The sequence below is a fragment of the Cherax quadricarinatus genome, chromosome 49 (assembly GCF_038502225.1).
Source record: "Cherax quadricarinatus isolate ZL_2023a chromosome 49, ASM3850222v1, whole genome shotgun sequence".
Taxonomy (NCBI): domain Eukaryota; kingdom Metazoa; phylum Arthropoda; class Malacostraca; order Decapoda; family Parastacidae; genus Cherax; species Cherax quadricarinatus.
Window position 1 is genome coordinate 24,663,194 of NC_091340.1, and position 16,448 is coordinate 24,679,641.

Sequence of the window (16,448 nt, forward strand, 5' to 3'; positions counted from 1 at the left end):
CCTCTCAAGACTCTCTTGGGTAATGTAAGTTACTTTACAAATAGTAACAGAATTGATGAATTTCAGAACATCTGCACCAGAGTGAAGCAGCCATCTGTTGATAGCAAGGGAGTAAATGCTGGACCACCTCTGATTAGAGAAAGTGACTCTCCTGTTTACCTGAAATTAACAAAATATAATTTAAAGAAAGGCATGGCATCTGTAATTAAAACTGAATGTCTCAATGATATACCTGTATATTGTGCTAACGTCTCCCAGTGTGTGATGAGGGAGTCTCAGGATGTTGCAACACTCGATGATACTGAGTGCTTGGACAGTGATCAAATGATATATCCTTCTAATCATATCAACAGTTCTTCAGAAATTAGAGAACTAACCAGTTATGAGACTTCATATTATGAGGCATGTACAGACCAAAACACAAATGAAAAAGAATTTATTGTGCAAGGTTTGGAGGCCTTGTACCTGAACATAACACCCTATACTTATCTTCCTACTGAGCTCTTTGCTGATCTTTTGAAGAAATTCGTTTTTGAGGTAAGATATATTTCTTGTATAAAGTATAAGTGCAGTAATTCATGTTTGATTTATCCAAATGTTGTATAGGCCTTCCATTTTCCTCTCACTTCTGACGTTCTTGCTTCAACTTCTCTCCTCCATCAGTCCCACCTGAATTCAGTTTGATTCTTATGTATAATTTCTTGACTGACACTGATTTACTGCATCAGCTGTGAGACCCATGTGCTATTTCAGTGTCCTCCTCTTCTCTACCTCCACCATCTCTGCTGTCTAGTGTTGAATGACTTATGTGAATTTGGATATTTTCAGGAATTTAACAGTCTACAAATAACAACAACAACAATAATATTTATGCAGAGAGTGAGGCTTAAGTTAGGGTATTTAGGAGAGAAGGAAGATTATTTTACAGTAAAAGTAGACTTAAAATAGGGATGTGTGATGTCTCCATGGTTGTTGAACATATTTATAAATGGTGTTGTAAAAGAAGTGAATACAGTAGAACCCCTGTATCCACTGATTCATTATCAGTGGTTTCAGTTATCCATGGTTTATTGTGGCCCAAAAATACCTCTTAATTTTGCATAATAATGGTCCCAAAGCACAAAAGTAGACAAGCTGGCAGTTCTTTAAAGTCTAAGAGAAGCCATAAAGTGCATCCCATCAGTGAAAAAGTGATAATTCTCCACTTATTGTGCATAATTTATCAATTAAACTTTGTAATAGATATGCATAGCACTTATATATAGGGTTTACTAATATCTGTGGTGTCAGTATCCACGGCAGGTCCTTGGGACATATCCCCCGTGGATACGGGAATTCTAATATACTATAGTGTTGGGTTGAGGTATGGCATTAAAAGGTAATAAATCTGACATATAGTGCAAGTTGTCACAGATGCTTTTTGCTTTTTCTTGTGGGAGATTCTGAAGAGAAGTGGAGAAAGGCTTGTGCATGAATTTGGGAGGGTGTATAAAAGAAGAAAATTACAACTGAATAAATAAAAGAACAAAGTGATGAAAGTAGCAGATTAATTCTAGGCAATGAGTGATTGAATGTCAGATTGGAGGCAGGGAGAATAAAGTATGTCAGCAGATGGGTCTGTGAAACATGAGATGAACTGTAGAATAGAGGAGGGGAAATAGATAAGTGATGTTTTAAGGCATCTTAGGAATAAAAAATAGAAATGAACCAGAATATAGTGGTACCAATGTTTTTTGAGGGTGTGAAGCAAGGGACCTAGAAGCAGTGGAATGGTCAAATTTGAGAGCTGTGTGCAATATTATACATGTACAGTGGACCCCCGCCTTACGATATTAATTCATTCCAGAAGTCTGTTCGGGTGCCATTACCAAACGAATTTGTTCCCATAAGGAATATTGTAAATTAGATTAGTCCGTTTCAGACCCCCAAAAATACACGTACAAAAGCACTTACAAAAATACATTTACATAATTGTTTGAGTTGGGAGCTGATCGTAAGGCAGGGGTCCACTGTAATATGAATATTATACATAAAATTTAGAGAATAGAAATTAGATGTTGTGAGGCTATCAAAGGTATAATTCAGGGGGGCTGAGGAAGGGCTGCTGAGGTTGTTGAGCATGTGGCTCTGATGGCCTGGTGGCTAACGCTCTCGCTTCACACGGCGAGGGCCTGGATTCAATTACTAGCCAGAATAGAAACATTAGGCGTGTTTCTTTCCACCTGTTGTCTATGTTCCCCATCAGTAAAATGGGTACCTGGGTGTTAGTCGACTGGTGTGGGTCGCATCCTGGGACACTGACCTAATTTGCCCGACATGCAGAGCATAACAAGGGGCTTTCTATATAGTAGTATGTCATTGTTGTCAGCTAGGCCTGTATACCATGTACATGTACTTGTAGTAATTATTTATTTTTTTATTAACACATTGCCGATTCTCACCAATGGAGGGTGGCCCGAAAAAGAAAAACTTTCACCATCATTCACTCCATCACTGTCTTGCCAGAGGGGTGCTTTACACTACAGTTTATAAAACTGCAACATTAACACCCCTCCTTCAGAGTGCAGGCACTGTACTTCCCATCTCCAGGACTCAAGTCCAGCCTGCCGGTTTCCCTGAATCCCTTCATAAATGTTACTTTGCTCACACTCCAACAGCACGTCAAGTATTAAAAACCATTTGTCTCCATTCACTCCTATCAAACACGCTCACGCATGCTTGCTGGAAATCCAAGCCCTTCTCACACAAAACCTCCTTTACCCCCTCCCTCCAACCTTTCCTAGGCTAACCTCTACCCTGCCTTCCTTCCACTACAGATTGATACACTCTTGAAGTAATTCTGTTTTGTTCCATTCTCTCTACATGTCCGAACCACCTTAACAACCCTTCCTCAGCCCTCTGGACAACAGTTTTGGCAATCCCACACCTAACTTCCAAACTACGAATTCTCTGCATTATATTCACATTATATTCACAAAGATATTATTATTATGTAGAGAGGATAGTGAAATTGGTGGATCAGGGCTTGATCAACCAGGCTGTTATTGCTGGCCACACAATCCAGCATACAAATCAAGCACTGACTTTAAGCATCTGTCCAGTTCCCTCTTGAAGACAGCCAGGGGTCTATTAGCAATTCCCCTTATGTATAGTGGGAGGCTGTTGAACAGTCTTGGGCCCATGACACTTACTTTGTTTTTTCTTAGTGTATTCATGGTCCTGATGCTTTTCATTGGGGGTATGTTTCACTGTCTGCCTAGTCTTTTGCTTTTGTAGGAAGTGATTTTTGTGTGAAGATTAGAGACTAGTCCCTCAAGGATTTTCCAAGTGTAGATTATGATGTATCTTTCTTGCCTGCATTCCAGAGAGTACAGGTCAAGGGACTTCAAACATTCTGGGTAATTAAGGTGTTTGACTGAGCTAAGATAGGCAGTGAAGCTTCTCTGTACATTCTGTAGATCTGCAATTTTACCTTGAACGAGGCTGTTAGTGTACAGCAGTATTCCAGCCTAGAGAAAATAAGTGGCTCAAAGAGGATCAGCATTGGCTTGGCATCCCTTGTTTTAAAAGTTCTCATTATCCATCCTGTCATTTTCCCTGGCAGATATGATAGTGACACTTGTGATTCTTGCGACATTATCACTCCCAAATCTTTCACATTAGTTTTTTGCTCTGTTGTGTAGTTAGAGTTTGTAATATACTCTGTTCTAATTATTATTTTCTCAAGTTTTCAATAATGGAGTAACTGAAATTTGTCCTCACTGAATATCATATTGTTTTCTGTAGCCTATTGGAAAACTTGGTGTATGTCTGCTTGGAGATTTTCCATGTCCTCACTGGATGAAATTTTCATGCAGATTCTAATATCGTCTGCAAAAGAATACACGGTACTAAGGTTTACATCTTTGTCTGATATGAGGATTAGAAACAGGATGGAGCAAGTATTGTACCTTGTGGAACAGAGCTTTTCACTGTGGCCGCCTCCGACTTAACTCTGTTGTCATTACTCTGTGTTCTGTTGGTTAGAAAGTTGAAGAGCCATCTGCCCACTTTTCCAGTTATTCCTCTAGCACACATATTGCCGAAGGCTTTTGCAAAGTCTGTGTATACTACATCTGCATTCTGCTTGTCCTCCAGTACATCCGAGATTATGTCATAGTGATCTAGTTGTTGCAAGAAGCAGGAGCAACCTGAACAACCTGTGGTTGTTTAGTTATTGGAAATCCAAGTGGATGGCAATCATGCTTCTTAGAACTCTTCAAAGGCTTTTATGATGGATGTTAGAGCTATCGATCTATAATTCTTTGCTATTGCTTTGTTGTCACCTTTATGGAGTGGGACTGTATCTATTGTTTTTAGTGACTGTGGGATGACTTTCATATCAAGGCTCCCTCTCCATGCCATACTTAAGGTATACAAAAAGGATTTGTGGGCTGCATTAGCTGTCTCTGATGCTGTTATATTATGTACCAGGTCAGCATTATTCATGAAAATAAGGTCAGGTGTGTTTTCCAGTCTTGTTGACTCCACTATCTGTTGGCTTAAGGTGAACTTATTGTAGAGATTCAGCAATTCATGTGTGTGTGATTTTTCATCTGAGTTGCCTCCAGGGATTGTCTCTGCTATAACATTATTTGCTACATTCTTTCATTTTGTATGTCTTAAATTGAAATCACCCAGCAGCAAGATATTTGGGGCTGGGGTTGGAAGATTGTCCAGACAGTAATCAGTTTTCAGCAACTGTTCCTTGAACTGTTGGGAAGTTGCATCTGGTGGCTTATTTACAACCACAATGCTAAGTTTTTAGTTCTAGATCTTTATTGTTGAAACTTCAGCTACATCATTTGTGGTGTTCAGTAACCCTTCCCCTTTGTTGCTTTTCTTTCTGCCACATCTAAATAAGTTGTACCCTGTTATCCATATTTTGTCAGAGTCGTTTTTTTTGTGTCAATCTCTGTGAGGGCTGTGGATTGCTTAACCCTTTCAGGGTTTCCGACATACTAGTACAGCTTACGCACCAGGGTTATTGACGTACTAGAATACCTAAATTCTAGCGCCTTCAAATCTAGCGAGAGAAAGCTGGTAGGCCTACATATGAAAGAATGGGTCTATATGGTCAGTGTGTGCAGTATAAAAAAAATCCTGAAGCACACAGTGCGTAATGAGAAAAAAAACAACTTTGTGTTTTTGGATTAAAACAGCGACTTTGCACTGTATTTTCGTATGGTATTTATGGTTGTATTCTAGTTTTCCTGGTCTCATTTTATAGAATGGAAGACATATTACAGAAATTGAGATGATTTTATTGGTTTCACAATGAAAAGTACCTTGAAATTGAGCAGAAATGTTCAATTTTTACCTAAGTTCAAAAATAAACAAATCATGCCAAGCGCCCAATACACGTCAACTGGTGAGTCTGATACTCTTTTACAAGTGCACTGATATTATTTATACCATTTCTACACTAATGCAGTAGTCTGCATTACAATAAATCTTCTATTTTTTGTGAGAATAAAAATTCAAAGTGGAAAGCAAAAGAAATGTAAGAGGGGCCTGGGGACATGACTAATGAACAGAGAAATTTTTATTTTAGTGCCAGGAATGTCTGTCTTGTTTATTCTGGACCCTATTTGGAAATTGGCATCTTCTGAAATTTGTGTGAAATTGGCAAAATTGCCAGTTTCTAACCACGTTATTGGAGAGTTGAAATTGGTAAATGGGTGATTTCTTGTACTCATTTGATAGAAAAAAATGGAGTTCTAGCTAAATAAATATGATTTTTGTCGATTAGTAAACAGGAATTGGCGGAAAATAGGGCTCAAAATGGACGAAATCGCCGATACGTGAACATCGGCGAGACCACTAACTTCGTGAGAGCATAATTCCGTAAGTTTTCCATCAAATTTCATACTTTTGGTACCATTATGATCGGGAAAAGATTCTCTATCATTTCTTAAGAATTTTTTTTTTTTTTTTTTTCCAAAAAATTTTCAACCCTGAGAAGTTTAGGAGAGGGCCTCTCGACCCTGAAAAGGTTAAGACCCTGTATACGTCATATTGCTTGTTTATTGGAGGATTTTTTTGGTTGGCATCAGTATTTGTGGTTCTGGAATTGGGGGTCACTGGCTGTATCCGCAGTCCAACAAGGCTCTGAGGTGGTGGAATATTTTGTCATTTCTTTTTTTTTTTTTTCATATCCTAGCACTAAAAAACTTTTACTGTAGAATGGTTGTAACTGCTGTGGTTTGTTTCCCAAGGTTTAGTAAATATTTTTCTTGTGAAGCAAAGATTACTCGAGCATGTCATTTTGTTTCCAATTGAAAGTTAATAGTACGTATTCTCAAACCATCCTAAAGCATGGTACTGTGTATCATATTAACCATTAATATTACATAGGCACTGGGGTAGTATTTATGACCTTTTAACTTATATTGGCTGTTTGTGGGTCTGTACTTCCTGGTCTCTGTCAAATAGTATGCAGAGCAGTTTGTGATGTAGCATTGTTTTTCGTGGGCTGATGGGAGGGCATAATTTATCTTGTGCAAGCACAGTGGGTGTAAATTATGATGTGCAAGCATGGTAGGTGTAAATTATGGTGTGCAAGCATAGTGGGTGTAAATTATGGTGTGCAAACATAGTGGGTGTAAATTACGGTGTGCCAGTGCACGAGATATGATATAGGGCGTAATGACATCAGTTTGTTGGACTGTGTAATGTGGATAATTGGTTGATGGGTAGACTTTAGGATGTGCATGTTTATAAAGGGGCATCAGATATATCAGATCATTATTTAGTTGTAGCTACAGTGAAAGTAAACAGTAGATAGGGTACAAGGAGTGTAGCATCAGCAAGTAAGAAAAAAGTGAAAATTTATAAATTAAAGGAGAGGGTAGTTAGGATACAATATAAGCAACTGTTGGGAGAAAGATGGGCTAGTGAGAATATACTTAATAGAAGAAGGAGAGGGTAAATTTAAGAATGTAGTGCTAGAGTGCACAGAAGTTTGTGAACATAAGAGGGTGGGTGCAGGAGGGAAGAAGAGTGATTGGTGGAATGATGAGGTACAGAGGATGTAAGGCAGAAAAAGTTAACTTATGAGAGATTTTTACGAAAATCAGAAATGGTATAAAGGAGGTAGAGCATATGGAAAGTAAAATAGAGGTTAAGAAAGTGGTGAGAAAGTGTAAAAGGAGAGCAAATGAGAGACTGGGAGTGGGTCTGTCAACAAATTTTGTTCATAAGAAAATTTTTTTGAGATTAATAAGTTGAGAATGAATAAGGAACAAATGGATTTCACAGTTACAAACATAAATCCACAATTATTTTTACCAATCTGCCTGCCTGGCCTGCCTTGCCCGCTTTGCCTTTCTTGCCTGCATTTCCTTCCTTGTCTTGCCTTGCCTTGCCTTGCCTTGCCTTGCCTTGCCTTGCCTTGCCTTGCCTTGCCTTGCCTGGCCTGGCCTGGCCTGGCCTGGCCTGGCCTGGCCTGGCCTGGCCTGGCCTGGCCTGGCCTGGCCTTTTTTGTCTGCCTGGTTTGCCTGCCTGGCCTGCTTTGCCTGCTTGCCTTACCTGTCTGGCCTGCTTTGCCTGCTTGCCTTACCTGTCTGGCCTGCTTTGCCTGCCTGCCTGGCCTGCTTTGCCTGCCTGCCTGACCTGCTTTGCCTGCCTGCCATGCCTGCTTTGCCTGCCTGCCATGCCTGCCTGGCATGCTTTGCCTGCCTGGCCTGCCTGCCTTTCCTGCCTTGCCTGCCTGGCCTACTTTGCCTGCCTTGCCTGCATTGCCTGCATTGCCTGCCTGGCCTGCTCTGCTTGCCTGCCTGGCCTGCTTTGCCTGCCTGGCTTTCCTGCCTGACCTGCTCTGCTTGCCTGCCTAGCCTGCTTTGCCTGCCTGGCTTTCCTGCCTGGCCTGCTTTGCCTGGCTTTCCTGCTTTACCTGCTTTGCCTGGCTTTCCTGCCTGACCTGCTTTGCCTGGCTTTCCTGCTTTACCTGCTTTGCCTGGCTTTCCTGCCTGACCTGCTTTGCCTGGCTTTCCTGCTTTACCTGCTTTGCCTGGCTTTCCTGCCTGACCTGCTTTGCCTGGCTTTCCTGCCTGGCCTGCTTTGCGTGGCTTTCCTGCCTGGCCTGCTTTGCCTGGCTTTCCTGCCTGACCTGCTTTGCCTGGCTTTCCTGCCTGGCCTGCTTTGCTTGGCTTTCCTGCCTGGCCTGCTTTGCCTGGCTTTCCTTCCTGATCTGCTTTGCTTGGCTTTCCTGCCTGACCTGCTTTGCCTGGCTTTCCTTCCTGATCTGCTTTGCTTGGCTTTCCTGCCTGGCCTGCTTTGCCTGGCTTTCCTGCCTGGCCTGCTTTGGCTGGCTTTCCTGCTTGGCCTGCTTTGCCTGGCTTTCCTGCCTGGCCTGCTTTGCCTGGCTCTCCTGCCTGGCCTGCTTTGCCTGGCTTTCCTGCCTGGCCTGCTTTGCCTGGCTTTCCTGCCTGGCCTGCTTTGCCTGCCTGGTTGGCCTACTTTGCCTGACTGGCCTGCTTTGCCTGCCTGTCTTGCCTTCCTGGCCTGCATTGCCTGCCTTGCCTGCATTGCCTGTCTTGCCTGCTGTGCTTGCTTTGCTGGCCTGCTTTGCCTGTCTGGCTGGCCTGCCTTGGTTGTGTAGGTTATACTGTTGCATAACGTTTGTAATTCGATGTCTTGTCACCCTCTCAAAGACTCTTATGATGTGTGATGTTAGGGCTGCTGGTATGTAATTTTTGGCTAGTTGTCTGCTGCTTCCTTTATGCATTAGAGCAATGTCCACCCTCTTTAAGGCCTCTGGGATTTTGCCTGTATCTAGTCTTCCTCCAGAGAATACCAAGTGCTCATGCAAGTGGAGTTTTGTGCTTTGTTAAATAATACAGAATTTAATGAATCTGGTCCAGATGCTGCATGAGTGGGTATGTTTTCTGTTTCTGTTTTGAATTTTTCTGCATTTGTACTTATGTGCTTTATGTGATATGTGGTTAATGAATTTTTTTCTGCATTCTCCACCCTGCTTTCGTTTAATGGAATGCTGAACATTGTTTCATATTAATATTTTAGAATTTTGTTCATTTCAGTGTATGACCCTCCCATTATTAATGGTTCAATTCTTCATGTAATTCTTTTGCTGTTTTCAGCAGCAAAATAATGGGCTATACAAAAGATATAAGCAAATTCTAGGTTTAAATAGTTACACTCAACTAATTAATACACCAACCTGGATCACACAGTTCTCAGCCACCCTAATTGACCACATACTTTGTAACCGCTCTGAGAACATTAGTCAGTCAGGCGTCATTACCACAGGTCTTAGTGATCATTTCATCATTTACTGCACCAGGAAAATCACTAGGGATAGGATAGGCCTACACAGGACAATAAAAATGAGGTCAACTAGAAACTACAGTAAAGAAACACTGGTAAATAGGCTACACAATTGTGACTGGACAGAGATAACAAGTTGCACGGACGTAAACGATGCCTGGGAAAAATTCAAAACAATGTTCACTACCATCCTTGATAATATTGCACCAGTTAAAGAGGTTAGGATTAAACGAAGAACTGAACCCTGGATGAATACTGAGATATTAGATAATATGAAATTCAGAGACCAGCTGCTAAAAAGATTTAAAGCAAACAGACAGGATATTGCAGCACTAAATGAATTCCAAAGGGTGAGGAACAGAGTACAGAGACTTATAAAAGGAGCAAAGGCAAAGCACTACTGCTCAAAAATTGAAGAGTATAAGCATAACCCCAGAAAGCTCTGGCAACAACTAAAACAGTTGGGGTATAGCCATAAGCCAGTAGATAGGTCTAACATAGTACTCACTATCGATAATGAGGTATGCCACGAAACATCTAAGGTGGCAAATTGCTTTAATTCATACTACACATCTGTTGCATCAACACTAGTAAGTAAACTACCAGCTGCATCAAATACCTTTAACACAGACTCTGATAAGTTTCAAACATACTATACCAATAAAGGGGTAACCCCAAACAGTTGTCAACTAGTAAGTGTATCTCATGACTTTATTAAAAAAGAACTAAGCAGGTTAAACCCAACTAAGAGCACTGGCCCGGATAACATCCCGTCTAAGTTCGTAAATGATGGTGCTTCTGAACTGTCAGTCCCTATTGCTCACATAATAAATCTGTCAGTCACCACTAATACCGTACCAGAGGGGTTCAAGGAGGCCAGAGTTACTCCTATCTTCAAGAAAAAAGTAGGTCTGATGTAAGCAACTACAGGCCTGTTAGTATACTCAGTATTATATCCAAAATTCTAGAGAGAGTGGTGTACTCTCAAGTATAACGTTAAGTACCTTAATGACAACAACATTCTCCATAGCTACCAATCGGGCTTTAGAAGATCTTACTCAACTGACACCTCCCTACTTAATCTAATGGATTACCTGAGAACTGAAATGTCAATGGGGAACCTCATACATATGGTAACCTTAGACCTGCAAAAGGGCTTCGATACTGTTAACCACAATATATTATGTAAGAAACTTCAAGCTATCGGTATAGGTTCTGTTGACTGGTTTCAGTCTTACCTTAGCAACATGAGACAAATTGTCAAAATCAACAAAACGGAATCGGAACCCCTGCCGATAGCATGTGGAGTTCCCCAAGGTAGTATTCTGGGTCTCTTATTATTCTTATGTTATGTCAATGACATGCCTATCAGTGTCAAGTACAAACTCCTACTGTATGCAGATGACAGTGCCCTGTTAGTGTCAGGTAAAGACCCACAAGATATAGCTAATGTTTTAACACTGGAACTGGAGTCCTGCAGCAAATGGTTAGTAGACAACAAACTATCATTACACCTCGGGAAAACTGAAGTCATTCTCTTTGGCACGAAACATAAACTGAGAAGGGTAAATAATTTTAATGTCCAGTGTAATGGGGAGCCCATCACTTTGGTTTCATCAGTAAAATATCTGGAAATCTCCTTTGATCCATGCATGTCAGGAGAATTGATAGGGAACAGTGTAGTAAAGAAAACGAATGCCAGTCTGAAGTTCCTGTATAGACAAGCACAGTGTCTACCTACTGAGGCTCGCAGGACCCTATGTCTAGCCCTTATACAGTGTCATATGGATTATGCTTGCTCTTCCTGGTACTCTGCCTTGACAAAAAACTGAAAGATAGACTGCAAATCACCAGAACAAACTTGTAAGATTCATCCTGGGGCTGGGACCAAGAGAACATGTAGGCCAGAATGAATTACAGCAGTTGGATATGCTGAATGTTGAAGACAGAGTAAAACAACTGAAGATAAATCATGTTTATAAAATTGCTCACAAACAGTGTCCAGAATATCTTGCTGTCAATTTTGTCAAGGTTGGGAACCAAAGCAATCATAGTACTAGGAGGAGAGAGCACAACTTTGTAGTACCCACAGTCAGTGGCCAGGCATCAAACACCTTTCATTGTACAGCAATAAAGGAATGGAACAGACTGCCCGCACATGTCAAAGCCAGTCATAGCATGAACCAGTTCAAGAAGAGTGCCAAAAGGTGTCTGATGAATGTAGCTACAGAAAGGGAGGGGAATGATTTTCTATTTTTTAGCTAACATACGTGTAAATTTTACCTTATTCCTAGTAATGACCCTCGTATTGTAGATAGTCTTAATGACCCTCGTGTAGTAGATAGTCTTTTTAGTATGATAATAAGATGTTATCTTCATTGTAGAATAATAAGAAAATATTATAACCTTTATATTATAATAATAAGGTAAAAGGACCCCAATGGAAATAAGTCACTCTGTCTGACTTTTTTGGGTTATCCTAGGTTCTCTACACATATGTTGCTATGTATGATAATCTATGTAACTGTATTTGTGTATATCTGAATAAACTTACTTACTTACTTACTTACTTGAAAAATTTGGGGTTTCTAGCAGTATCTTGGACAGCTTTTTGTTCTCTTTGTAGTTTGTCCCTCTGGTATGGACTTGAGTCCTGGAGGTGGAAAGTACAGTGTCTGTACTCTGAAGGAGGGGTGGAGATGTTCTAGTCCTGGAGGTGGAAAGTACAGTGTCTGTACTGTGTTACAGTCTGGAGAGGCATCTGAGCTGTAATGTTGGCACAAAACAGTGATGGTGAAAGTGTTTCTTCTTTTTTTTGGATCACCCTGCCATGGTGGGAGACAGTATAGAGGGCATAAATTATGGTATGCAGACATGGTGGGCATTAATTATGGTGTGTAAGCATGATGGGCATTAATTATGGTGTGTAAGCATGGTGGGCATTAATTATGGTGTGTAAGCATGGTGGACATTAATTATGGTATGTAAGCATGGTGGGCATTATGATGTGCAGGCTTAGTGGGCATAAATTATGGTACACAAGCATGGTGACATAAATTATGACATGCAGGTATGGTGGGCATAAATTACGGTGTGGAAGTATATCTGGCACCAACGATGTAAGTTAGGTAAGGTCTTCTAGAAGAGGCATATACTCTAGAGGCATATAATCTACTAGAGGAGGCATATACTCTACTAGAAGAGGCATATAATTACTAGAGGAGGCATATACTCTACTAGAGGAGGCATATAATCTACTAGAGGAGGCATATACTCTACTAGAGGAGGCATATACTTTGCTAATTAGAGCACTAGAAAGTTTAAAAGTATTGTTAAGATAGACTAGATGTTAATTAAGGGGCATCATGACTTAATTCTTCTCCTGCAGCTTCGCATAGGTGAAAAAAAAATGTAGGTGATTATGATATTGAATGATTTCCTTTTTGATATAGTGAAGGGTGTTATGTATCAATTAATTGACTAACAACACAGACTTGTGTGAAGCTATTTCTCATACCTATGAGAAACACTTGTGATTTGATTGACTCTATTAAGAACGTTCTCTTATATAATACTGGCTGACTGATGTTTTGCTGTTAAATTATGTTTCAAAATGTTAAATTTTCCATTCTGACAGACCCAGTATGGTATTGTGCATTCTCGAGCGCTTGGACTTTCTTATTACATTTTGGCATTTCACCCACCAGTTAATTCCAGAATGCGATCCTATTACCTCGAGGTCTTGGATTCTACCTTCCAGGTATGGTATTTCTCTTATTTATTGTTTTTACTGTATATAATAATGATATCTTTGAGAGCTGTACTTGTCCATACTTACCACTACTAATATAGTTTTCATAATGTGCTAAACACTCACTATTTCTAGATAATTATGACCATGTGACGAAGATTCAAGTTTTACCCTCCCTTCACACTTGACTATAAAATTGTCAGTTAATCAGGGATAAGTTCCTATTTACTGCATGCCAACACTACAGTTCAAAAACTGCAACATATCTCTACCCCTCCTGCAGTAAAACATTAATATATCAGACACTAAGTTACCCTCAGACTTGGGCCTGTGAGTTGCCTTTAATAAGAGTTCAAAGTAAATTAAAGTAATCAAAGATTGGTTTAGGAGAATTAATATTTTTTTTATCATGCTGCCCATCTCCCACTGAGGCAGATGACCCAATAAAGGAACTTTTACCATCATTCACTCTGTCACTGTCTTGTCAGATGGTGCAGTGCACCATCACCTCTGTTGGATGCCACTCTGTCTGACACTGTGCTTCAAGGATTTTCACATGCTCGAGCAATTCTAAAAATATTTTTTTTTTTTATTATCACACTGGCCAATTCCCACCAAGGCAGGGTGGCCCGAAAAAGAAAAACTTTCACCATCATTCACTCCATCACTGTCTTGCCAGAAGGGTGCTTTACACTACAGTTTTTAAACTGCAACATTAACACCCCTCCTTCAGAGTGCAGGCACTGTACTTCCCATCTCCAGGACTCAAGTCCGGCCTGCCAGTTTCCCTGAACCCCTTCATAAATGTTACTTTGCTCACACTCCAACAGCACGTCAAGTATTAAAAACCATTTGTCTCCATTCACTCCTATCAAACACGCTCACGCATGCCTGCTGGAAGTCCAAGCCCCTCGCCCCTCGCACACAAAACCTCCTTTACCCCCTCCCTCCAACCTTTCCTAGGCCGACCCCTACCCCGCCTTCCTTCCACTACAGACTGATACACTCTTGAAGTCACTCTGTTTCGCTCCATTCTCTCTACATGTCCGAACCACCTCAACAACCCTTCCTCAGCCCTCTGGACAACAGTTTTGGTAATCCCGCACCTCCTCCTAACTTCCAAACTACGAATTCTCTGCATTATATTCACACCACACATTGCCCTCAGACATGACAAATCCACTGCCTCCAGCCTTCTCCTCGCTGCAACATTCATCACCCATGCTTCACACCCATATAAGAGCGTTGGTAAAACTATACTCTCATACATTCCCCTCTTTGCCTCCAAGGACAAAGTTCTTTGTCTCCACAGACTCCTAAGTGCACCACTCACCCTTTTCCCCTCATCAATTCTATGATTCACCTCATCTTTCATAGACCCATCCGCTGACACGTCCACTCCCAAGTATCTGAATACATTCACCTCCTCCATACTCTCTCCCTCCAATCTGATATCCAATCTTTCATCACCTAATCTTTTTGTTATCCTCATAACCTTACTCTTTCCTGTATTCACTTTTAATTTTCTTCTTTTGCACACCCTACCAAATTCATCCACCAATCTCTGCAACTTCTCTTCAGAATCTCCCAAGAGCACCGTGTCATCAGCAAAGAGCAACTGTGACAACTCCCACTTTATGTGTGATTCTTTATCTTTTAACTCCACACCTCTTGCCAAGACCCTCGCATTTACTTCTCTTACAACCCCATCTATAAGTATATTAAACAACCACGGTGACATCACACATTCTTGTCTAAGGCCTACTTTTACTGGGAAATAATTTCCCTCTTTCCTACATACTCTAACTTGAGCCTCACTATCCTCATAAAAACTCTTCACTGCTTTCAATAACCTACCTCCTACACCATACACCTGTAACATCTGCCACATAAAATATTTTTAAAAGTATGAAAAAAATCACAAATCAATAGGCAGTCCTATCCATAGCCATATCCACTTGCAAGCACCAAGACAGTGAATAGAAAGAGAACACAACCAGTCAGGTCCAGTTCAAGTACAGCCTCTTCTCACTTAGCGACATACTCATACCTACGACTTGGGCTTACAACAGGCTCTCTGACCAGTATGCATACCTATATAATGCATATTAGAGCTGATTTCCTCTATTCTGTTTATTACAATGTACAGTACACTTCTGTATAAACATTTAAAAATATACCAGAAATGTTATTCATATTGCAAAGGTGACATTAAAACAATGTCAGAGATGGTTGACACAAACTCATTACCATTATAGTATGCTCCTCACTTAGCAATGAATTCGTTTACCTACGTAGTTTTAGGAATGGAACTCCATTAAGTGAGGAGAGGCTGTATTGTATGTGAGTTGTATGAGTGATAGTGTCCTGCAAATGTTCAATTGCAGACAAAAATACTGCCAAGCACTAGAAAACTAAAGAACCATTCTGTACACAAAGACAAATGGTAATTCATGTTTCCATATGACACAGGGTTGTTAACAGAACTTTAGGGCAGGAACAGTCGAAGATGATACAACATCAACAGTTTTATCATCATTCTGGAGGTACATTAGATGTGCAGGCACAGTCTTAGATAATGCAAGCATCATCATCATCATCATTATTTTGGAGGTGTAATAAATATACACTAGTGATTAAAGTAAACTTTAATGGATTTCAGAAATAAGAGACAGTCAAATTTAACTTTTAATTCCTTAATCTTCAATATTTTTTATGTATGGTACTGTATTATATATTTAGTACTGTCTAATACTATACCTACAGTAATGTATTATGGTTATCACTTAGTACTCTATAGATTTCTTTTATTTTTTATTCAGATTTAATGGAAATTTAGACAATTCTTCTCTATACATTAAGTTGAAGCTTTTTATACTGACCGCTGGAGAACAAGTTACATGCTGTCTTAATGACCTTTATTATGTCCAAATCTTGGATAACTAAGAGTCTGTGCTGAGAGTGAAAGAAGAACAAAGAGATAAGAGAAACAGTAAAAATCTAGGCAATGATAGATTGAGTATCAGATTGGAAGGCGGGAGCTTGATAGAAGTGGACATATTTAGAGATTTTAGAGAGTACGTGTCAGTAGAGGCTTCTGTGAAGCACAAGGTGAACCATAAAATAGATGAGGGAAAAAAAAGGGTGAGTAGTGTACTCACATATATGTGGCTGCAAGGGTCAGTTCACAGCTCCTATATCTGTGCAAAGTGAGAAAAGATGCGTACCAGAGTATAGAGGTACCAGCACTTACATGTGGGTGTGAGGCATGGATTTTGAATGCTGCAGCCAGAAAGCTAGAGGCAGCAGAAATATCATGTCTGAGAGCAATGTGTGGTATGAATATCATTCCAAGAATTCAGAGTGTGGA

The 16,448-nt window shown here is 40.4% G+C and overlaps 1 protein-coding gene across 3 annotated transcripts in view; it reads left to right on the forward strand.

Moving 5' to 3' along the window:
- LOC128697036 (SMC5-SMC6 complex localization factor protein 1) overlaps positions 1–16,448 on the forward strand; it is a 143,029-nt gene that overhangs the window by 52,105 nt on the left and 74,476 nt on the right. For all 3 annotated transcript variants that reach the window (XM_070095266.1, XM_070095268.1, XM_070095267.1), the window contains 2 exons: positions 67–537; positions 12,965–13,087. In XM_070095266.1, coding sequence (XP_069951367.1) covers positions 67–537; positions 12,965–13,087 — 594 coding nt within the window. The remainder of the gene's footprint in view (positions 1–66; positions 538–12,964; positions 13,088–16,448) is intronic.